General features: G+C 39.0%; 3 protein-coding genes across 4 annotated transcripts; 1 reads left to right on the top strand and 2 right to left on the bottom strand.

The window, feature by feature from the left end:
- Window positions 1-307: 307 nt before the first annotated feature.
- On the bottom strand, window positions 308-12,238 carry pcmt (protein-L-isoaspartate (D-aspartate) O-methyltransferase). 2 transcript variants are annotated; one of them, XM_079475000.1, is made up of 8 exons: window positions 11,729-12,238; window positions 5,003-5,107; window positions 4,828-4,859; window positions 4,649-4,753; window positions 3,629-3,749; window positions 3,078-3,163; window positions 2,750-2,919; window positions 308-2,067 (listed from the first exon to the last, which is right to left on the bottom strand). In XM_079475000.1, exons 1-8 carry the CDS (start codon window positions 11,892-11,894, stop codon window positions 2,055-2,057), a joined length of 798 nt encoding a protein of 265 aa, XP_079331126.1. In that variant the 5' UTR covers window positions 11,895-12,238; the 3' UTR covers window positions 308-2,054. The 2 variants fall into 2 exon arrangements, with proteins under 2 accessions (XP_079331126.1, XP_079331127.1); XM_079475001.1 differs by having other exon boundaries at window positions 316-2,067; window positions 2,704-2,919; window positions 11,729-11,874.
- Window positions 11,878-16,453, top strand: nup43 (nucleoporin 43). Its single transcript, XM_079474999.1, has 8 exons — window positions 11,878-13,174; window positions 13,251-13,373; window positions 13,622-13,699; window positions 13,786-13,948; window positions 14,657-14,792; window positions 15,062-15,213; window positions 15,345-15,461; window positions 15,573-16,453. Exons 1-8 carry the CDS (start codon window positions 13,055-13,057, stop codon window positions 15,800-15,802), a joined length of 1,119 nt encoding a protein of 372 aa, XP_079331125.1. The 5' UTR covers window positions 11,878-13,054; the 3' UTR covers window positions 15,803-16,453.
- lrp11 (low density lipoprotein receptor-related protein 11) lies at window positions 16,279-21,285 on the bottom strand. The gene is made up of 9 exons (XM_079474998.1): window positions 20,549-21,285; window positions 20,030-20,187; window positions 19,706-19,847; window positions 19,485-19,610; window positions 19,036-19,179; window positions 18,321-18,491; window positions 17,803-17,859; window positions 17,367-17,483; window positions 16,279-17,198 (listed from the first exon to the last, which is right to left on the bottom strand). The coding sequence occupies exons 1-9, from the start codon at window positions 21,090-21,092 to the stop codon at window positions 17,044-17,046; spliced, it is 1,614 nt and encodes a 537-aa protein (XP_079331124.1). The 5' UTR covers window positions 21,093-21,285; the 3' UTR covers window positions 16,279-17,043.
- Window positions 21,286-23,721: the final 2,436 nt, after the last annotated feature.

The following is a 23,721-nucleotide window of genomic DNA, read 5'->3' as shown; positions in this document are numbered from 1 at the left end:
AAAATGAAAAATGCAACATTGGACCTTTTTATGCAATTCAATATCTTCTTCTAAGAAAGAGTTACCCTGATGTTGAATGACATAAAGGAGGACAGAATTTTCATCTGTGGGTAAACCTTCAACACAACATGAACAGAATCTAATCTTTAAAAACATGTTAGATGCATCCAGAGCTTCTCTTTTACAAAGAACTGTTGTGATCATTTGTACTGAAGCTCAAATGATGACAAACCAGCTCCATGAAAGTAGCCCTTAATATATGTGCACTATATTTTGATCCCCAACAGAAAAGACAAGTGGATAAAAAGCTTGTTTAGCAGTATGTTTATTTGTTCAGAGCTGTTTGTGCGTGTGCAGGAATCACACAAACATGCACAGAGTATTGGCATTGAAAACCACGGACAATCAAAAGAAGCACTGAAGTGTGCAGCTTCATCCACTGCGCTTGTGTGGATCTGAATGAGACGGCACATCTTCTGCGAGAGATAGATACTGGTGAAAAGCTTCTGATCTGAGATCTGCAGTGATGTGAAATATTTCACGAGAGCTTGGCTATACTTGCTGCTGCAATGCACAATCCTCACACAAAAATAACTTCTCTCATCGTTCAAATCCTGTATTATTTTCCTTCCACGAAAGACAAAAGAGGTACAGAGAGCTTCTCTTTTACAAAGAAATGACATGATGATTTGTACTGACAAGCTCAAATAATGACAAAACACCTCCATGAAAGTAGCCCTTAACTTATGTGCACTTCTATACAAGTCTTCCTAACAAGCCATACGATGAAAGCTAAACTAAAATCATAATTCAACGATAAGCTCCGTCACATTTTTATAAAGCTAGAAAAAAAAAGATAATTGTAAAGTCAAGTGTCTTCATGCATCAAGTGTCAGTTTTGAATGTAACACTTTAGTTGTATAAACCCTCATTCGCTTTCATCATGCGAAAAACAACAGCTCTGACATTTCTGATCATCTTTTGAGGGTTAAAGAAAACAATGGAGGGCTGGAACAACTCCAGGATGAAAGGATGATCTTTTTGTGTGAACTGTCCCTTTAAACGGTACGGTGGAGTATATAGAGTGGATTCTTTATTCTGATCGGATGAGCTGCATTTGGTGCGGTTATGATAAACATGCACATTCGATATTAATGCACTTTATCGCTGCATTGCCCGGCAGCCGTAAACAGCCTAAAATAAGGCTAATGATCCATTTAGCTTACTGGAAGTAATTTGTATTCTAAATATTTAAATAATATGAAAAAATAATTTGAAATCTAAACATTAGTGTCATATCGCATTGCTGTGGCCAGCGAAAACAAGTTCATTGAAGTATTCCTGACATAATAAACTAAAGCCAATATTTCATTATTTCTCAGAATAATGTACAGCAGATCATTTTTGATAAATGATGATGATCCCATCAAAGTTCAATTTTGAGAAACGACAGACCGTCATTATTTATCAGTAAGATGCTTTGTGTTATAGGAATATGATCACGGCTTTGTTTTGCATTGAGCCTTATTGCTTTGCTCTAGAATTTCTTTGCCTGGGCATCTGAACACACAAGCCGCGACTATAAACATGGATCTTTAGAGCAAAGAGAACCCTTCACATTATAAACCAGTAAATGATGCTTTAATAACAGGCTGGATTCAGCATAACAGCCAACTGGCGTGTCCGTTTACATTAAGCTGAGATGCACGAAGAAACTATTCAATTGGCGTAATACTGAAATCAACACAAAAAAATGAGCATCTGCACGCCAACAAAATAAAACAAAAACAACAACAAATGCATCACGCAATCCTCAAAAATCACACAATCCTCAAACCACAGGCATGTCAATCCCAGCACAAAGCCCTATTCCACTTCTTCTAGATTAAAGATTCTGTTGAGGACATCGATCTTTAACAACAGTCCGACTGTCACGGGTATGAAACAGAGCATTTGTACAGGCTTCCCTCAGTGAAGTCCAGATGGTTGTCTTTGTGTCTGTGTGAGTTTGTGTGCACGTGGTGTGATGGGTATTGCCGGTATTGATCGTCCTTTCATAGTTCATCCCTATAAAAAACAAAAGAGCATAAAGTTACCACATACATTAAAGGTCAGCACACGCATGCGTGCACAACACAACATGTGCTTACTTGACTGTATAAACACAAAAGCATACACAACACAAGTGTCCGTACAGTTTAAAACGGCACATGATTTGTTTCTCAAATCTGAGCTTGACAACCGACTGTCCACACTTTCATTCTGAGAGTGATGTTTGTTCAGAAAGTGTGGTCAGTCTCTCTACAGGTTGCCATGGTAACAAGGTAGGCATCAGATTGAAGCCAGCTGTCTGTATGGATTAATTTAGCCTCATGAGCATCACAGCAATGAAATCAAAAGCTATAATTTATTCCTTTATATACACAATACTGCTTAATAAATGTCACGTGTACAGCTATAAAAAACATTTGAAGTCTGACATGCCTAAAAACATCCAGTGTCAGTGTGAACAAAGCCATGATGTCAAATCTAAACAGACTTTGCTTTCATATCATTCAGAAAGCAAAAAAGTTTTCTAAACTACAATGTTATGTTTTTTGGTGGTATCAGGCACACTGGTGAGTTAAGGCCAGTATTTTATATTGGCATGGATCAGTAGCAAACGCAGGCTCTTTCTGCTCCGCGCTGGAGCCTACGCTTCACCTGTGCCCTAGAAGAGAGTGGGACAGAGGACAGAAGTCACTTCCACCTTGACCACTGCTTGTCTTTGTCTGTTAAAGGCACGTAAATCACGCCCATCAGCGGCTTCATTTTGGTACTGCCATCCTCTAGTTTGTCATACTGCTCCAGCATCTGGTTACCCCCCGCTGGACCCACCGGCAGAATGAGACGCCCGCCGGGTTTCAGTTGGTCCAACAACTACAAAACAAACACATCGATCTCGGATTGTTGGTATATGTTATACCTGAAGCATATACATGTGCTGAACCATGTGAGGATGAATAAACAATCCCAGAATGTATATGGTTTGAATACTGGAAACACTAAAGAGTGTGTGAGTTTGAGGACAAACGTACTGCTTGTGGCACATTGGGAGCGGCGGCTCCAACATGTATGGCGTCATAAGGCGCTTCCTCTGGTAAACCCATTCTTCCGTCTCCAACTGCAAGAACACAGTACGTCAGTATATACACTCTTTAATTCTCTCCCTATGGTGAGCATCTACTCGTCACAAAACAGTAAAGTGTCTTTTAAATTTACTATAGTGGCTATAAGGACAATTTGTGAACATGGATTAACATATTAAAGACAGAAATGATAGAAAGCCAGCTTGGACCTCATTAATACAAAAGGATGTTAAAAATATTTTTAATAACTTGTCTCTTAATAACTGGTGTCAGTCTTCTAAAACAATAGCTTAAAATATTGACATTTGTTTTAAGTGTCTTTAGTTTGTTCTTTTTCTTAACACAATATTGTGGATTTTAAATATTTGCAATCATATCAGATGTCGTCCATTTGATGAAAGTGATTCATAGCTTTCTGGCATTAGCATCTCATGAACTGGTTTATTATGAAGCTAAATGCAAAAGAGAATTTAAGAAAAGAGCATAGTTTCAAAACCAACCGATGAGTCTGACTCTCCCAGAAGAGATCAAACTGGGGTCATCTTTCTTTACATTAGTTACGGATTCGTCCACCAGCTCCTTTATATGATCTATGCCAATAACTTTCCCCTTCGGCCCAACCTGCAACACAGACACAGCACAAACACCCAGACCTTCAATACACAATAGCTTTAATGAATAACATTTTATTTTATTTACTTCAGAAAAAATTAAAGTGAGAATTTCTTTGTTTTTAGGTTAAAATGTATATCAATGGATAAAGTGTATATTTTAGGTCTTTATTTCCAGTAAATAATTCATTAGTGGTGTCAAGTCACTTTCATTTTAATAATGTTTTTCACAGTTTTAGATTCGCATTGTTGCATAGCAGCTGTGCAGAAAACACACTGTGAAAGAAATTGACAACAAATATATGTAAAGTAATGATAATAGAAAAATGGAAAAGAAAATTTTTTTACCACTTTACAATAATGTGCGATTTGTGAACCATCAGTTAATGCATTAACTAACAGGAACTAAAAATGAACACCATGTCTACAGCATTTATTAATATGAATTCATGATAATGTCAGCATTTACTAATACATTTTAAAAGCAAACGTTGTCACTGTTAACATTAGTTAATGCACCATGAACTAACATGACTAACTGTATTGACATGAACTAACATTATCAGGGATTCATAAACACTGAAAAAGGAAGTTGTTCATCGTTAGCTAATGCTTTTACTACTGTTAACAAATAGCACCCTTTTGTACAGTGTTTCAAAAAAAAAAAACCATTATAAAATGTTGTGAGAAATGAGTTTTAAGTGTACATGGCAAATGCATTAGATTAAAATGCTACTAATATTACTACAAAAATGAATAAAGGAATATTTACATTTACAAATTAATACATTCAAGACTACATCACATTTACGTTTCGTCACCCATTTTTTGGTCCACATCTATAATACGGAATGTGCATATATGATAGATTCAAATATGTGACGTAATCAAGCGTGTGATGTGACTCACCATCCTGGCGAAGCAAGCAGACAGGATGCCAGAGCCTGATCCCACATCCAGAGCCTTTGCTCCTTCATACAGATGATCGTGGAGAAGCTCCAGAGCGTACGCATGCTACAGGACAGCCACATGTGTTCATCAGATCCAGACACCCCAAAACCCTGCTAACTTCACAAAATTCAACTTACCATATGTGGTGCGCTGATTGTTGCTTGGTAGCCTGTACAAAAATACAGACAAGACTAAATGAAAACACAATCAGAAAAGAGAGCAAATTTACCAGACTGTCACCGTGTTGAAACATGAATCATGATGCATGATAACATTATCAACAAAATTACATCTCAGGAATGTGTCACACACCTATAGATTGTGGCGAGTCCATGTATGGATTACATCTTGAGTAATGGGCACGGTCTGTGGCCAACATAACCTCATAGACACGGTCGGATTTAATGATGGCATTCTCTGAATAAAAACACAAATGCATAGACAGACATGATAGAGTTATACGTGTATTGTTCATTCACACAAGTGAATTGTAGACATAACGTCCATTATAGGCATAATGTTATTTCGATATATTTCCTCATCTTGACTTGTTCATATGACAACAAAATATCGTCAAATCACAAAGATGAGATATGTTATACTTCCACAATGCACCCAATAAATAAACAATTAACAAACTAAGAAATAGACCCCGATATACGGTAGTGTGACTATGGGGAATACTGAGATGGATGACAGTGACTTTGTGAACGTCTAGTGTTCATCATTCGGTCCATCTATAGAGCATCCGTGAACTTACACCAGGGCAACAAAACACATGTGGCATGCCAGCTATCCTACAATGGTATTTAAAACATACAAATAATTCCATGCTATGCATCGCAGTATACACATAGTAAATGTTATGGATTTTACACTTTCACACACACAGGACAGGACAACTCATGGACTAAAAGTTTTAATTTCATCCATCTTCACTTATTCAATTCAATTTTATATATAGCGCTTTTCACAATGTGCATTGTTCCAAAGCAGCTTTACAGGAGAAAATAAGAAAAGCACAAAAAGATAAAACACAGCACAGTACATGGTGTTTAAATTAAATTATAAATTATTCTAGTAAATAATATCTAATGTCAGCATCTCCCGGTGGTTTATTTAGCATATTTTGCATAAGTGAATGTTTGGCTGAAAAGATGTCTCTTTAATCTAAATCTAAATTATTACAGGGTAAGACACACTCGCACAGCGTCGTGACGGTTATTCCAGAGTTTAGGTGCTACGTTTGAGAAAGCTCGACCCCCTTTGGTGGATTTAGTTATTCTAGGTGTTATCAAAAGTCCTGAGTTTTGAGATCTTAGAGAGCGTGATGGGTTGTAGTGTGATAGAAGCTCTGTTAGGTAGGTAGGGGCTAAACCCTTTAAGGCTTTATAAGTGATTAAAAGAACTTTAAAGTCAATACGATACTTAATGTGTAGCCAGTGAAGGGTTGATAAAATTGGGGTTATGTGATGGTATTTTCTGGACCTGGTTAGAACTCTGGCAGCTGCGTTCTGAACTAACTGTAGTTTGTTTATTGATGATGCAGGACAAACACTAAGTAGTGCGTCTTGAGGTCATAAATGCATGTATTAGTTTCTCCTCATCAGCAAGACATAGAATATTTCATCATTTGGCAACATTTCTTAGATGGAAAAAGGCTGAGATGTGATTTTAAAATGACAGGCTGCTGTCTAATATAACGCCTAGATGTCTTACTGTATTTGCTGGAGTAACAGTACATCCTTCAACTTGCAGTTTATAATCAGAAATATTCTGTTTTCTGGTCTTTGGTCCGATAAGTAATATTTTTTTTTAAAAAAAGAAGGAAATAACAAGTCAACCAATGTTTTATATATTCAATGCACTCTGCCAATTTGGATAGCTGGGAGGAATCATCTGGTCTTGATGAGATATATGGCTGAGTATCATCTGCATAGCAGTGGAAGTTAATTCCATGTTTTCTAATAATGTTTCCAATGGGCAGCATGTATATGGAGAATAGCAGGGGTCCCAGAACCGATCCCTGAGGTAACCCATCATTTACTTGAGTTAGATTTGATGATTCCCCATTTAAATGGACAAATTGATGTCTGTCTGATAAGTAAGATCTGAACCATTGTAGTGCCTGTCCCTCAATAACGGTATAATTGTGCAAGCGATCTAGAAGTATGTTATGCTCTACAGTATGGAACGCAGCAATAAGGTCAGGCAGGACTAGGAGTGAGATGTTACCTTTATCTGATGCTATAAGCAGGTTTTTTGTCATTTTAACAAGCACAGTTTCAGTTCTGATGAGGTCTAAAGCCTGACTGAAATTTTCATGTATGTCATTATTTTGTAAGAAAGAGCACAACTGAGTGGACACTACTTTTTCTAGTATTTTTGACAGGTAAGGTTATTGACTCATTCAATCAAAAGGATGTTAGTTTATTCAGATATGAAAAAGTATCTGCTTTTGATATAGGCTATTACAAAAACAGGCTACAACAATCTAAATTCTCTCCAATATCCAAAGATAATATATCGCTGCCATTTTATTAGGGGTGCACGAGTTTGCATATTTTGCATTGTGGATTTAACCTAATAAACATTTTACATTCCATGCTTTTGCTGTTTAACTATGTACTGCAGTATCGGTTTCTGAAGCAAACCAGGCAGCTCTGCAGTGAGGCATAACTGACATGAAACTTATACCCTAAAGCACTTCTTAATGATCCTAACAAAATATTATTTCTAATTTCTCCTTTGACTTTCAGGTGAAATATGTCATGGATGTAATTATTTTAAGATTCGTCCTAAAATAGGGCGATGGGGTAGAACCTTTTAATGCGCGCTCTGTGAAACACTATCCTAAACATCTGACCTGGTTATTTTCAGAAGGCATGTAAATGCTGTGAATCACAACTAGCCAAGACACCATAAGACACACAGATCACATAATTCTACTCGGGTAGAAAAGAAATAGACAGGTCCAGACAGACCTGCAGATTTTTTTCAACAATTTCTGTGCTGATTTAATCTGCAGAAATCATGCAAACCAAGATGCATACAATATATATGTCAATTATATGATGATGATATGATATTAGGGATGCACGATAGATTTTCGGCCATATCAATATCGGCTGATAAACAGGTTATCAGTATCGGTCAGTAATAAAATTTAGGCCGATAAATTATGAATAAATGTTTTCTTCAGCTGCACGCTGCTCACTGTTAAAATACTGTACAGTCCTGTCTTTCTGTTCTTACTGCTATGAGCAAAGCATTGTTGATGTAGGTATAGTGTGTAGATGTTTATCAATGTTTAAGTTATAATTGTAGCCCCAGACTGAAGTGTTTAGGAGCGCAAGCAGAGAATATGTAGGGGCAAACCTTAAATCAGCCTGCAATGCAATAATCGACTGACATTTCCCCCAAAATATTTATATTACTGACAAATACTTTGATCATAAATAGACTTAACTCACAGAAATTACAATGTGCAGTTTTATTTTCATTTCAGAGGGCTATGACATGACCCAATACCAGGGTCATACGAAAGACTTTTTGTTTTTTCTTTGCAAAAATTTGGAAAGATCTGGAACATTCTGTGGAACAGATTCAAATGAGTTAACATTTGTAAAGAAATGTAAACGTGTTCAAATAATTTTAAAACACTATCAGTCTATGCATTTAACTGCATGTGACAGTGGTTTGGTTCGGCACGTCATTTAAAAAGAGGCAGAGCCTACAAAGAAGCTTTAAGTGCCAAGTAAAGAGACTCTGAATACACCCGACCATGTCATTTTGTATGAAGAAAGTAAATAAATTATTGCTTATAGTTTGAAAGCAAAATGAAAGCGCTCGACTTAATATGTTCTTATGATGATTTTATTGTGTATTAAGGACACTTTTATCATGTTCACAACACAATGTAAAGACAACTTCATATAAACTTAACAAGTGCATTCGCCTGTCATTCATTCTTGTTGTGACCTGTTCAGGCCTGGTTTCCCTCTGAGGTTTTTTTTCACCTCCGATGGAGTTTTGCATTCCTCGCCACCGTTTGCAGAATGTTTTACACTGTTTGTCTGGCCGGGGGGGCTGCAAGAATATTATAGTCTTATTTAATTAACACTGTATATATGAATTTATAGTGTGTCGGATATTTGATCTGTGTTTTGACTTTCATAACCTTTTGTGTTTTACTTATAGTTAATGTTTTCTTGTACAGCTGCTTTGTAACAATGGAAATTGTAAAAAGCGCTATATTAATAAAGCTGACTTGACTTGAACGGATTGGAAATGATTCAGCACCGTTTCAAGTAATCAAAAGATAAATGACGTATTCTGAACTTTTAAACTTCTCAAATAGTTCAAAATAGTTCATCCTCGGCAAAAAAAATCTATCACAGCAAACAGCGAATCGTAGTAATGTGCTCACATTGTGTCCGAAAACTTGTCAATAAGCAGATTTCCATCACTCTGGTTTTATTCACATTTTGAAGTTTTGCATCAGAAATGAGTGATGGAAAAGCTAAATTTTGAATTAAAGACCCTTAATTCGCAAAAAGTTTTTACGCTTGCATGAGGTGGTTTTTCCTTTTTGCGAACAATGGGAGATGGAAACGCATTTGGAGAATAAATTCCTCCGAAAAGTCACATAACTGCACTATGAGACGGCGTAACCTGTCTGGTAACCAGACTACTACTGATCCTGTTACACAGCAGCTGGGTATCGATTCTGATGCACCATTTCGATTCAATTTCGATTCACAAGTGCACGATTCGATTTAAATCAATGATTAGAGATTTAATTCAAATCCTGTAGATATTTCTAAAAAAAGATCAGTAAATATCAAATTACAACAGTGAATAAAAAATGAAATAAAGAGCCACAAACCTGTAGATTAAACTTTAAACACACTTGGGTATATTGAAACAGAAAAGGTTATTTTACATTTAATATACAGTATAACAAACAAAATTTGCTGTAAAGAGGGGCTGCAATCATATGAACCGCTGCCTTTTATTTAAAGGTGATGTTAAAATCGACCACACACCCTCATCCGCAATGTTATTTAAGCAACACGACTAGTATCTTTGTTTTAGCACCTATTGTACTATTGCTCTTTGTATGACGTATCGCTTATTGCTCCCTGAACTCTTTGTAAGTCGCTTTGGATAAAAGCTTCTGCTAAATGATTCAATGTAAATAAAAAAGCACTATGTTCTAGCAGTTGTAAAAAGAAAAGTGACGCAAATGCTTAGTGCTTGCGGAAATATGAAAGAAAAAAAAAATCTATTCAAGGCTTTTGAGAATCGATATTGAATCGTCCGCATTTTATCAAACGATTAATCGATCATTTATTGTGTTTAGTAATCGCAAGTATTATTTACTATTGAAGTTATTATATTCAGTGGCTTCTCTTACTAATATTTAGTGCCAGTTTATTATGAAGTGACGACGGTTGACTAGTTGAATGGAAACGGTGTTTATTCGCAAATTTTTTAATGCGACATTCCAAATTTGCAACTTTGGATGGAACGACGACAGCGAGGAACAGGAGTCATCCAGCCTCGCACAGCTCTGGACTCTCCCCTTCTACACTACACTAATGGGAACGCGATCTACTGGTCTTTTCACATGAGATATAACAACTAGAAAAAAATCTAAATCAAAAAATGTTCGCAAACTGTGATCATTTAGTCGCATTCTGAATTGAGCCCTGTAAGCAGATATTGATTAATACATCTAATTTTCCCCGAGCTGAGTGATTGCTGTGAAAGTGAAAAAGCCAAGCCCATGTCTCTGTATTCTGGTCCCTATGGCTCGGGTCTCTCTTTCAGAGTTGCTTTTAAACATTTTGTCATAAGTCTGACTGCTAAGAAAAATAATAATGCATCACAAAATGCGCAACACACGTTACACAACTTGTTTAAAATTCATTCTCAGGGGTTTGAACAAATCCCAAACGAATATAGGCAATATACTAAATGAAGGGCACTGACCACTTGACCTCTGGACAAATCCAGGAGCTCTGGCTGACCTGCTAATAGGTAACTAGGCAATAGACAACCATCTCTACAAGAAGAAGAACAGACATTTGACTTTTAAAATAATCTGAATGGATCAGCAGGAAGCAAATAATAATTTCATCAATTGCATTAAACAGTTCATAAGAAATCAATTCACAATTAGATGGCTGCTCATTTATATCAAAAAGACGTATGTGCTCAACTGCACGTGTTGTGAAACTTTTTATTATCCGACGTTATGAATTAAATTTATTCCGAAATGGATGTTAAAGATACTACAGCTATAATATAAAAGGCCCCAAAAGATCTGAAGTATTGAATGACGTCACAATTCAACGACACTGCCAACAGGTGGCGCGCCACGCCCACCACACGACGTTTCAATTACAAACTGCGGTTTTAAATACAGTAACTTTTATAATTATTAACAATCCAGAAAGAGAGCCTCGATTTTTTCCGGTATGCAAATAGTATTTTAACGAGTGTTGGTTCAACAGATACCAGCTAAATGTTATGTGCTTAATACGTTTAGACGGATCCTACCATTATGCTCAAGTGCAAGACTGCAAACTACCAACGGGCAATAACAGAATACCTTCATACCAATGATCAGGGCAATAACAGAATACCTTCATTCCAATGATCAGGGCAATAACAGAATACCTTCATACCAATGATCAGGGCAATAACAGAGCAGCTTTGATCAAACTAACGATCGCACACTATTCTGCTAGCAGCTAGCTAACACACGAAGAGCTGTAAAGCGTGTGTAAAAGTTTAAAACATCCTCCAGCAGTCGCCATACACTCGTTTGCAACACTAACACACATGACGACAAAACACATGATAAAATCACGAGATGATAACCCGCTCGAGCGCAGTTTCCCCTCGGCTGTACGCAATGCTAGTTCACATACGCGCATTTTACCCTGAGGTAAACAACCCCCCGCTGCTAAGCGCCTGAGTTATCCTTCGGCTTTTGCTCTTTGAAACATGCGGAAAGGTTGAACTCACTGCGGAGGTTGTTGACGAGCTCTGCGTGGCTCGCTCCTCCGGATTTCCAGGCCATCATTAAACACACTCTGCGGATAAGGTAGAGTGCGGCTGTCAGCGCCGCGCCTGCGCACACCGGCCTTCCGACCGCCGTCACCACCTCCAGCACTGTGACGTCAGCGGGCATGACGACACTCTTAACGATTCCCTGCCGCGGGTGCCGCTACCGCCACTGGTCATGCGCGCTTCAGAACCGCATCATTTACTGAAAACACTTGATTGATACTTGTTATTGTAAGGCTAGGTTATGGGTAGGTGTAGTAGCCGTAAGCTAATGTTATTTATTGTAATTATATGGAGAGATTTTGCACCACTTTCGGCCGTAGCTGTACCCCTTCTTGCAACAACCATTCCCCGAAGAGTCGTTCATCCCCCGCGATGTTTATCATATGAAGATAATGAAATAGACTTCGGTTGTTTGATCGTTGAGTCGCTGTGCTTCCAGCAGGAGGAGAACGCGAGCGCGTTACTGTCGTGTGACGTAAGGGATTAGGGTTAACCATTTGGCACATTTTCTAAAGGATTAATTTGTGCGTTTTGTATGGTAAATAAGCAAATACACGCATATATTTATATATATATATATTATATAGCATAAAGACACACGAGATGGTTTTTTGTGTTATTGTTTTATCCTGCCACAAAAGTTATGCGTACGTAACACGTCACAACGTGAGAAAAGCAGCGTTCCTTCGTGCAAGTGTATGCTAAAAAGAGAATAGTGAACGAGTGAGCGATTTCGGACACATATCTTGTCTGTAGAAGAAATAACAAAGCAAAATAACAACTGTCATATATTGCAAAGCCTTAAATATATCCTTTGAATTAAAATGTGTGGTCTATGGCCTACTTTTTAAACGTTTATTATTGCAAATATCCTTTTCCTATATTGTATTTTTCTTATTTGTATTTTTTCGTATAAGATTGATATAATTGATATTAATTTGCATTTAATTATTATGTTCACTGTTCAGTTTGCTGCAATAAAATAAATCTGGCCAGTGGAACGCAGACAACACATTATTATGTCATTGTGATTTATTCAATTATATTTGTTGCTTGTATATATTACGTGTCTCTTAAATCGCTGTTGTTGCCGTGTGCATACAGCATCTATGATAGTAATAGTTCTAGTTTCACGTTTGTTTTACCGAATCGAGCTCCGTGTTTTGATCTGCTGAGGCCGCCGTAGCCGAGCGTGACAGACGCAGCTGGCGGGAGACTGCGCAGCCACACACGTAAAACAAACGTCGTCGAACCGCATCTTTAAACTGCTGCAAGGTTTTAATGGAGGGCATTAACGCCAAATACATCTCACAGAAGATCAGTAAGACCCGATGGCGGCCTGTTTCTGCGGCTTCACTGCAGCAGCCGGAGGTGTTCGCCACAGGATCATGGGACAACGAGGCATGAAGTTCAACTCATTTCGACAACGTTTCGATCGATATTTCAATGTTATTCATCGATCACGGTGTATTTTCAGAATAACAGAGTGTCGATCTGGTCCCTGGGGGATCATGGAGGGTCACACATGGACGGGGAGTTTGAGGAAGATCCTCAGTTACTGTGCGAGATCAAACATGATGGGGATGTGATGGATCTTCAGGTGAGGGGTGACAGAAACACACCTGAGTTATCCTTTCTGCTTTATTATTGTCTAAACTGAAGAATGTTGTATAACAGGGTGGAACCATTACATGCAGATGTTTCGATTTTTGTTATTTGTGTGTATTCTCTTCTTGCGAATTCATATTTATAATAGTCCTTTGTTATACGTTATACCATGTTATATACGTTGTAAACAGGCTGGAATTTCTAATCTGATTTGCATAACAGTTTTACATGTCTTTGTAGTTTCTAGATCAAGACAGGCTTGTTTCTGCATCATCATGTGGGGCCGTGACCATCTTTAAACTGAAGTCTGACTGTCAGGTATGTTTTTTATGTCACATGACTGACTGATGTGTGCCAGACGTGTTGTATGTCAGTGATGGTTTCTGTTTGTAATGTGATTTCAGGCTCTGTCAGTGGCTCATGTGTGGGAGAGAGCTCATCTGTACTCGTGTGATAAAGCACCCTGCACTGCTGTAGTGTGCCGGAGCCCTGAAATTGTGTCAGTGGGCGAGGACGGGCGCATCGTTCTCTACAAGGCAGATCAGACTGAAGTTCTCAGTGTTATTGGTAAGTGTTGCACAGATAGTCATAATTATTATGATTTAATGCATAAGACAGAAAAAGCTTAGTTAGCTTAAATATGAATAATATTATAGGGTACATGCACACGGAGCGATGGCGTATTTCCGCTCAAATCTCTACCAGCTCTGTAACATCCGGTGCTGTAGGGAACAATGGCGTTTCTCATCAGGATACACTAAGGATTACGATCAACGGCGTGAGTCGAATTATTCAAACACTTTGCCATACGTCGACAACCAAAAGAGAGAAGCGCTTCAGGCTATCCGTTTCAAGGTGCATCAACAAATAGGAAAAAAAGCCAAGTGAACTTCTGCACTTACTATAGGGGCATGATCACAGAGGCACTAAAGAATGCTCACCCGTAGTTCTGTTGGTTCCCCAACATTTGAACGTTTTCTTACTAAACTCAACCTCATCACTTAGTGAAATATCCCCTTAGTGCTGTGAGAGCTGAAGTGACCCAGCTGGCTGAGATTTAAGCGGAAGTGCGTCATCGTCCCGTGTGCATGTACATCATTTAATGAAATCAACATGCATTCTAAAGAGTCTGAAAGACTTCCATATGAACACAAAAGGAGATTTTCATTTAGTTATTTTTAAAGCTTGTATGCTCTGAACAGGCAGGTCTCCTATTTAGGAATTACATTTGACCTGTAATGTAAACGCGTACTGTGTGTTATTGGGTTTCAACAGAGAATGCAGACAGCAGTACGATTCACGGCGTGACGTTTCTGAGGACGACAGAAGTTCTCACGGTGAATTCAATCGGTCAGCTGAAGATGTGGGACTTCAGACAGCAGAGCGACAGTCCTTCACAGATTCTTTCTCTGTATGATTCTCAAACACCTCCTTAAACTTAACGTCATTTTATTACAAACTGTAGCTGATGAACATCTTAAGCTATCGAGTAAAATCAAACTTGAACAATTCTTTAGAAACGTTCGCCCGAAACGAAATCCTTTTGTTTCCAACCTGTATGACTTTTTACCTGTAGAACAGATAATGTCATATAATGAAAATATATGAGGACTGGCGGTTTTCAAACTTAACAGTAACAGAGTGGACATCCAAATAATTGGGTTTGTTGGGTTGATTTAGCACTGGAGACAGAGTCCCTCTTCACTGTGTGGATAAGCACCCAAACCAACAGCACATCGTGGCTACAGGAGGACAGGACGGGATGTTGGGTATCTGGGATGTCAGACAGGGCAGCGCGCCCTTGTCTCTCATAGAAGCTCATTCAGCAGAAAGTGAGATGTGTTTTTCTCCCTACTGCTCTGCATTTATTCGGTTCCACAACACTGTTTGATCTCCATACATTTACAAACGAGTATGTGTCCGTCAGTGGTATTAGACAGACTCTGTGTTTTTTTTACTGTAGTATGGGAGGTTCACTTTCATCCGTCGAACCCCAATCACTTATTCACCTGCTCGGAGGACGGATCTCTGCTGCACTGGGAGACGACATCAGCCTCCGACATGAGCTCACTGCTGCAGAGTAAGATGAGACTCAACACGCTTCACATGAAAAGGAGTGAATACAAACACTCGCTATGTTGTTCGATGTCCAGTTTTTTGCTGTAATTTTCTTTCGGCCGGTTTGTTTCAGGGGGCTGGAACAGCAGGGTGATGTCACACAGCGGCGCTCAGCAGACGGGCGGGGACGAGTCTCTGGTCAGCACTTGGCTCACTGGAGACTCCAGTAAAAGTCGACTGGAGGCGACTCACATGTTGCCCACTCAGACCATGTCTGTTAACAGTCTGGATGTTTTGGAGCAGTGTTTAGTGTGCGGCACAGATGGAGAGGCCGTCTACATGCACACACAAATCCCTGTCTGATTTACCACCAACAGTTGTACGCTTCTAATATTTTTTATATATACATTTCTTTTCTATCCATTGAAACTGAAATGGAATGATTGAGTCATTAAAACAGCAGTGTTTCTATACTCTGTGTTTTATCTGCTCTCGTTTTTGGTTGAATGATTTTGACGATATTAACATTGTAGTTCTTTCAGGTAAAATCAAAAGGATCATCAGTGTTAGAATTATAATTCATCTTTAGGGTCGGGAGTTGGATAAAGTGAACTGTTGTATGAACATAAATACTAAATATCTGTGTACTAAAAATTATGTTACTTCTTAAAACATCATCTTTCCGCTTCACCTCTTGTCATCATTTTACCCAAGTATGCATATGACTTCCTTTTCTTTATGTCCAGGACTTTTAGAACCTCTCAAAAACATTTCTGCTGGGCGTTACACACATTTTTAAATGAAGATTTCAGAATGAAAACCAGAACGCACAACCAAATGAGAATCTGAAAACAAAGTTGGTCCACCTTTTAATGGATGATTTCCCATCGTGACCCATCATTTTTACAGTTAAATAGGTTTTATTTTTTAAAACAATTTCACAAAGCATCCGAATGTTGAATAATACAGACTAGTGTTTAATATCACAGTACGGAATAAAAACAACTCTTATCCAAAAATTCTACTATATAAGGCAATTTATATGTTTTCAAAGGGTGTTTTTTATAGTACAGTTGTCGTCTGTTTCTCCTTAATGCTTCTATATATCAAACTATCTCTATACGTTGAGAGAAAACAGTTCCACATGATGTCAAGCATACAAACCGAACGGAAATGTTTTTCATAATAAGGCTCGGAAGTGTCAGGTAAGGCGACGAGATGGAAAAAGCAGGCAAGCTACAGCAGTGGTGTCTCATGCATCTTAGACATCTGCACACTTCAAACGAGTACAACAAAGTATGTACTCTGAAGTATGCATTAAGCCAGGAACATACAATCACAGAATAACACAGAACCTTTAGTCTCGTTTCCATTCATCCTCACCAAAGAAACATAACAAACCCCCATTCTTCTGTGATGCAAGGGTTTGTGGGAAATATTCCAAAAACATGTCGTCCAGGCACTGCTGACGTATAACATACTGAACAGAGAGTATGTGAAGTGGGATATCTAAAGAAAACTTTGAAGTAAGAGTAAAGATAGCTTCTTCTAAACACACGCACACATGAATAGTTTGGCGGGTTGATGGTCAGGTGGCTGTTCTGCTATAAATACATGCCATTGATAAGATAATCAGACTCTTCTGTGGTGAGAGGCAAAGCTTTCTTCAGTCGACGGCGCACAAGCCACAGTCTAGAGATCACCATCAACAACAGCAGAATGCTGATGATCAGACCCAGAGCCAGAGGAAGAATCGCACCTATACAAACAAGTCAACACATACATGAATTATTTCAAATATACACAAACACATACTTGTATCTGTCCTTTAGTACAATGAAGTTCTTATTTGATCCATTCCTCCCAAAAAACACGGGGTCGAGGGGCACAAGAAACAAGTGGTGGGTGTTCAGTATGTAAAACGCACCTGACTCGGGAGGCGGGTGTCCTTCTATTATGTGATGAACTTTAGGTACAGGAAGTGAATTCTGACGCACCAGAAATGGAGACGGATGTGTCTCCTCCTTGACCGACGCAACGGCTGCTGCATATCAAGAACATTTTCAACATTATCAGTTCCTTTATACAGTGGCAGAACTGTCACAATAACATTACAGTGTAACAGGACTTTCTGAACAATGGCAGAATGCGTCAGTTATCACGTTAAGGTGGAAACTGATGAGCGTGAATGTCACGTGACTGATGTAGCTGTTGATACTTTAACGTGTATGCTGTGTGTGATCTATATCTGTGAATAATTCATGAGATCACAGATGCTTTCCAGTTGAACAAATGGCCGGCGTATTGCACTGTGACCGTACAAAAGAGAGTAAAAAACATTTGTGAGAGTTTGCCGTACATACTTGTGTATGTTTTCATGACAGGTGATGGAGTCGCGGTCGCCTGCTCTTTCGTTACTGCTAAATAACAGAAGCACAGAAGTCTATTACAGTTGAACTAAAATGAATGAACGTACACTTCTATAAATTATGTTTAAACCGAAATGAATATTTGTAAAACAATTACATTTAAACTAAAAATGAACAAATGTACACATCAACATATTATAATCAACCTAAATTAATAAAAACTATAAATTACATGACGAAATGTAAACATCTATAAATTAAGTTTAAACTAAAAATGAATGTTTATGTGTGTAAATAGTTTAAACTAAAATGATCAAATGTAAGCCTCTATAAATCCTGTTTAAATTATAAGGAATAAATGTGCTCATTTACAATATATATTAAATCAAACCGAAATACATGACCGAAAACTATGAATTACATGTTAACGAAATGCCAAGATATAAACATCTATAAATAAGGTTTAAACTGAAATGAATAAATGTAAAGAGGCAGTTGTGCTGGTGTCTCACATGTTTTCTGAATGCACTCATTGACACAGTCAGATTTCTGCAGGAAGTTGTTATGGTTTCCCTTGCAGCCGCCGTACTGAAAGTGCAGACACTGTCCTGTCACAGCATCATAATACCAGCGTGGAAAAACACCTTTACAGGGGCCGACCACCGGAGGCAATGAACAGGGATCTGAGAGAGAGAGAGAGAGAGAGAGAGAGAGACTTTTACTCTCTGTGCAGTATCAAGTGTCACAAAGACTCTCTGTTAATAACAGCCATTAGAAGAGAACGAAAGGAAAACAGAGATTCTGCGCTGACGTGAATTCATGTCTACACAAAGCAACACCTGTTGCATATCCTGCCTCACACTTTAAAGGTATAATTATTCATAAATTAAAAATGTATGTTTCATAATTAACATGTTTCTATTCTATAGTCATTCTAAACTATGTCGTTCTGTTCTCATGGAACACTAAATATTATTTTAGAAATTAAAATGCTTAAAATGCACTTCATCTCTTGGGCGGAGCATCTGTTAACTCCTCCCCTTCACATGTCAGTCTGCTGCCAGTTCCCTTTTAAAATTCTTATACATCAAATCACAGCGAAAAAACGCAATACTTGGCCACTCTTTTTCTCATTTGTCAAAATATGGAAGTAAAAACTGTTCACTGGGACATTAACATACAGTACATAGATAAATAAAATGAATGAATCACTGAATGATGTCTTACCTTGGATACTCGTGGGATAATGTTGTTCAGGGTTATTGGGGATTTCAGGGGTTTGTATTTTTGTGGATGGTTGTTGGGCCGCTGTTTCAGTCTGTATGTCTGGTCCAAGTCTAGAGGGGGGGCTGGATTTATGACCACTGTCAACTAAAAACACACACAAAAAAAAGTCTTTCAACATATTAACTGTAGTGAAACATTAGTCTTTACTCACATAAACTCTATTAGGGCGTGGACGGTAGGCTTTACAAACACATTTAACAGAAATAACAGTAATTGTTAAAGTCATTATTGCTGAAAAAAGGGAATTGGTTTTACTTCAACAAACCTGAAATATACCTGTTTAAGGATAATTGTGTGCATTATGTGTGTTATTACTGAATTGATTTGTTTTATTAATGTTATACGAAAATAAGATGTTTAATTAAAGAGGTTTGATGGTGTACACTCACAGTTTTGGCAGAAGTTTTCATCTGATCGATCAGGGCAATGCTGCTTCCCATCACAGGCGTAACCGATGTCAATACAACAGCCGTCGTCACACATGAACTGATAGCGAGAACAGTGACCTGTACACACTGTAAAACACACACACACGCATGAAAATATATATGTTTAAAAGGGGAATTGTAACCCTACATAACAGTCTAATTTTTAAAGTTGTATTGTCGACCTTCTGCATTTGGCGCGGGTGCGAGGACGCTGACGGACACATTATCAGAGCTCTTCTGTCCAGCTATGTCTGTCACAGTTATCTGGAAGGTGTACATTCCCTCTCTGAGACCACCGAGTTTCAGCAGACCCGGATGAGTCACCTACAACACACATCACGACACAACATAATAAACATACCTGAAAATGGTGATGTAGCATCATTAAGTTAATAGATGACCACAGTCCCTCGCACTAACTTGGACAATTCATCTTAATGGGCTTTTTCCCACGAATCCTGATGAACGTAGGTTGAGGCAATGCGTCCTGACATGTAAAGGTTTACCTTCATGCGAACAGAGGGATCTCCTTGGACGAGGGTCCATTGGTAATGTGCGATGCCGTGATCATCAGTGCTGTCTCTGCCGTCCAGCACGGCCCAGTCTGTCGGGAGCTGAACCACGAGATCGTGTCCGGCATCACTGCGGGGCGGCTCATCCAAACCTGCAAACATCAACAATGACTCAAACAATACAAACTCCCAGCACTTCTGACTCGGTATTGTCTCCCATATATATTCATGAAGTCATTTACACCCTATTTAATTCTCTTCAGCAGAAGGAGAAGAGAAAATGACGTCAGGAAGATCTTATTTGCTGTCGTGTTCTCTGACCCTTTGTTGTTGTTTACAAAGACAGATGTGATTATTTCTGCGATACGGATGTATGTTGCGCCCCAAATGAATGAATTGGGTTTTTTTAGATGATACAATTATCATTGATATCAAATTATTTTGGTAAAATATTCCCCTTGTTGTTACGTGCAGAAAACGACACAATAAACCCATCGCCAGAGAGAAACCCACCCTGCAGCGCATCCGACCCGTGTGGCGGTCTCCGGGCTGCGGTGTCGGCTGAGCTCCGCACGGGCTCGGTGGGTCTGGTGCTGTTCGCCCGGCTGTAGGTGCTGAACCCGGGCTGAAAGGAGAACGAGCACACGTTCCTGTCCCTGTACGTGCAGTTAAACAAATAGCAGCGTAAGCTTCCGTCCGGCTGCTTCAGGTCCTCCTGGATGATGGCGTCCGTGCAGCGCGGGTGCGAGCAGCAGGCGTGCACGCAGTCCCTCCAGCTGAACACCCGCGGCGGCGCGGACAGGAACGCTGCGCCCTGCTCGATGGACGCGCTCGCCCGGATGATGCGCTCCTCCGTCACCGCGAAGCCGCTCACGCAGAGGTCTCCGTCCCCATCGTCCTCTCCGGAGTCCGACTCATCCTGCTGGAGCTGCTTGCGGAACTCCTCCAGCAGCTCCTCCACGCCCGATATCTTGGATGTGAGGTCGGATGCAGGAGAGGATCGAGTCGCGCTCGTCACACAGAGAAGAACAGAACAGATGAGCGCCGACAAAAACATAATGACGCTCCTTCCCGCTCCTCTCCGACGGTGAAACGAGAATACGGTCTTCCTTACATCATATTCGACATCACCTGGGCTGTTTTGGGCTGTAAGAATCGCCGTTTGCGCATTTTAGGAGGAAGAAACCGAGATGCACCTGTCGCAGTCAAAGGCGGATTTAGCGCGTCTGTCCGCAGATGTGCAGGACATCGTATTCCTGCAGGGGGCGCTGTGTGGCTCACAGAACAACCAACGCCGTGCATCAAATCAAATATATTGATCGTTACCTTCACTAGAATATAATTAGCAATAGTGTAGTATAGTGTATTAGTGAGTATAGTATAGTTTGTAGTATACTACAATAATCAGTGGTATTCACTAATTGATAAAGAATAGGGTACTGGGGCTGTGCAATGAATCGAAAACTAATCGGAAATGTCAATTTTGGCCTTCATCAATTACAAAAACGAAATAATCGAGGCAAACGATTATTCTGCCGCATCCCATTTAGCAAGGATCCTCTCTTTTCTTGTAGTATAAATCCCCAGCGCTCACCTTTCCTTTACAGCGCTTCAGCAGTGATATTTCTTTACATTTAGTTTTCTGTGAGTTTAAAAGCAAGTTTTGTTTTATTTTCAATGTTGCGGTGTTGAATAATCGGGATCTCAACATTGGCCAAAATAATCGCGATTATGATTTCTGTCATGATCGAGCAGCCCTACAATATCTTGTATTTATAACCAAACCTTTTTGATATTTGTAGGTTTTAACAGCCACGAAAACAAAACACGTTTCATTGGGGTTTCAGGCAGAATTGAGCCATTTACAGACAAACAATCAACAATCAAATCCAGATGGTTACTGAATCATTTTCATGAAATAAATATTGTATTAAACAACGCGAATTCATAAAAACCCGCTTTTGATGTCTGTAATTAACCTACATAACATGATATAATATACTGTCATATTCTGTGATAATAGGCTTGTTTGAGATGCGCCTGTAATGTAGGTGAGAGGAGGCGGCTGCAGTATATGGGGGGAGGAGTCAAAAAAGACCTTTGAAGTCGGACACTTCGTGAATCTCGCTGTTTACTCGCCTGCAAACGTGAATAATGGAGGAGATATAACACTGTTTTTACATGAAGATGGTTATAATAATAATCACAGAATGTCCAAATAAACAGCTCACACAACAACATGTAACACATTTTCAAGGATTGTATAAACAAATGGTAAATTAAGTAAAAAGTTGCTTTTGAGAGACAGAGGTCATATCAAATGTTTATCATGTTTAATAACAAGCAGGTTTCTGCCACCATTTCACGTCCATATTATTTTTCCATACCATGCAAGTCAAAGCTGTATTGTAGCAAACATCTTCAGAATTTCTTCCCTTGTTTTAAGACCCAGACACTTCTCAGATGAAACCACACAAAGATGAGGCGTAATGACTAAACAGTCCATTTAGATATGTATGTGTGCATGTATATTTATAATGGATTGATTTATTAATTTACACAAACATACAATAGAATACAGAGAAAATTACAAAAAGTAAGAATTCTAATGAAGAGAAATATAAAATAAACGCATGTCCTAATTCTTAACTTCACTAGGCGTGTTATGTTTTTGTTTAGTTTGCATGTAAATATAAATAAACAGATGCGTAATCTAATTCTTAGAATGAAGGGAAAATGTATCAGTTGACATTCTCAGCCAATGAGCTTGAAGCTGTGTCGTCAGTCAGTCGTTTCCCATCATGCTTTTGAGTAGCGCAGTCGGAGGAGAGCAACTGCGCTCGACTGCTCAATCCGTATGGAAGGCCATTTAGGCAGAAATGTCTTTAGACGTAACGTGTACAGACGCTATAACGCGTGTACGCGTTATTGCGCCTAAAGACGTAATTTCGTGTACAGACGTTTGACGCGTCGATGCGTTATTGCGTGTAGACGCGTAAACCCACAACTTCCGCTGTCAAACTAAAAGTCACATCAAGAAATGTAGCCCTTACCATATTTCATTTTAGCTACACTTTCCCTTTGACTCTTTTTATTTTGCTTAAAAGCATGGCGAAAATACAGTTTAATATTATTATATAAATAATTAAATTTATAATTACTAAACATAGTATTTTGTGGAAAAAACTCTGTTTTGTGTACTGGTTAACCAATATCATATGCTGCATTTAGTTTGCATTTCAAAACATATATTTTAACAAAACATATTATTCACACTGCAAAACTGCGTACTGAGCCCCTTTCTCTACTCCCTTTTCACACTCGACTGCAGGCCTGTGAACGGATCTAACTCCTTCATCAAGTTTGCAGACGATACAACGGTGATTGTTCTCATCAGCAACAACGATGAAACTGCATACAGGGAGGAGGTCCGGCACCTGGCCACATGGTGCTCAGACAACAACCTGCTCCTTAACACCTCCAAGACAAACGAGATCAACGTGGACTTCAGGAAGGTGAAAGGAGGCACACACGGGTCCACATTAATGGGATGGCTGTTGAACGTGTTTCCAGTTTTAAGTTCCTGGGGACTCATATTTCGGAGGACCTGTCCTGGACCACCAACACCTCATGCCTGGTCAAGAAGGCTCACCAGCGTCTCTTCTTTCTGAGGACACTGAAGAAGA

Source organism: Barbatula barbatula (genome assembly GCF_947034865.1).
Source record: "Barbatula barbatula genome assembly, chromosome: 15".
Taxonomy (NCBI): Eukaryota; Metazoa; Chordata; class Actinopteri; order Cypriniformes; family Nemacheilidae; genus Barbatula; species Barbatula barbatula.
This window is presented reverse-complemented; position numbering and strand designations above follow the sequence as displayed.

Coding starts and splice junctions, on each gene's coding strand:
- pcmt (XM_079475000.1), bottom strand. CDS start 11,894: ATGCCCGCTGACGTCACAGTGCTGGAGGTGGTGACGGCGGTCGGAAGG. Junction 4,860..5,002: donor GGACTCGCCACAATCTATAG/GTGTGTGACACA, acceptor ATTTTTGTACAG/GCTACCAAGCAACAATCAGC. Junction 3,164..3,628: donor TGGGAGAGTCAGACTCATCG/GTTGGTTTTGAA, acceptor GTGTTCTTGCAG/TTGGAGACGGAAGAATGGGT.
- nup43 (XM_079474999.1), top strand. CDS start 13,055: ATGGAGGGCATTAACGCCAAATACATCTCACAGAAGATCAGTAAGACC. Junction 13,175..13,250: donor CAGGATCATGGGACAACGAG/GCATGAAGTTCA, acceptor GTGTATTTTCAG/AATAACAGAGTGTCGATCTG. Junction 15,462..15,572: donor CATGAGCTCACTGCTGCAGA/GTAAGATGAGAC, acceptor GGTTTGTTTCAG/GGGGCTGGAACAGCAGGGTG.
- lrp11 (XM_079474998.1), bottom strand. CDS start 21,092: ATGTTTTTGTCGGCGCTCATCTGTTCTGTTCTTCTCTGTGTGACGAGC. Junction 20,188..20,548: donor CGGGTCGGATGCGCTGCAGG/GTGGGTTTCTCT, acceptor TGATGTTTGCAG/GTTTGGATGAGCCGCCCCGC. Junction 18,492..19,035: donor TTATCCCACGAGTATCCAAG/GTAAGACATCAT, acceptor TCTCTCTCTCAG/ATCCCTGTTCATTGCCTCCG.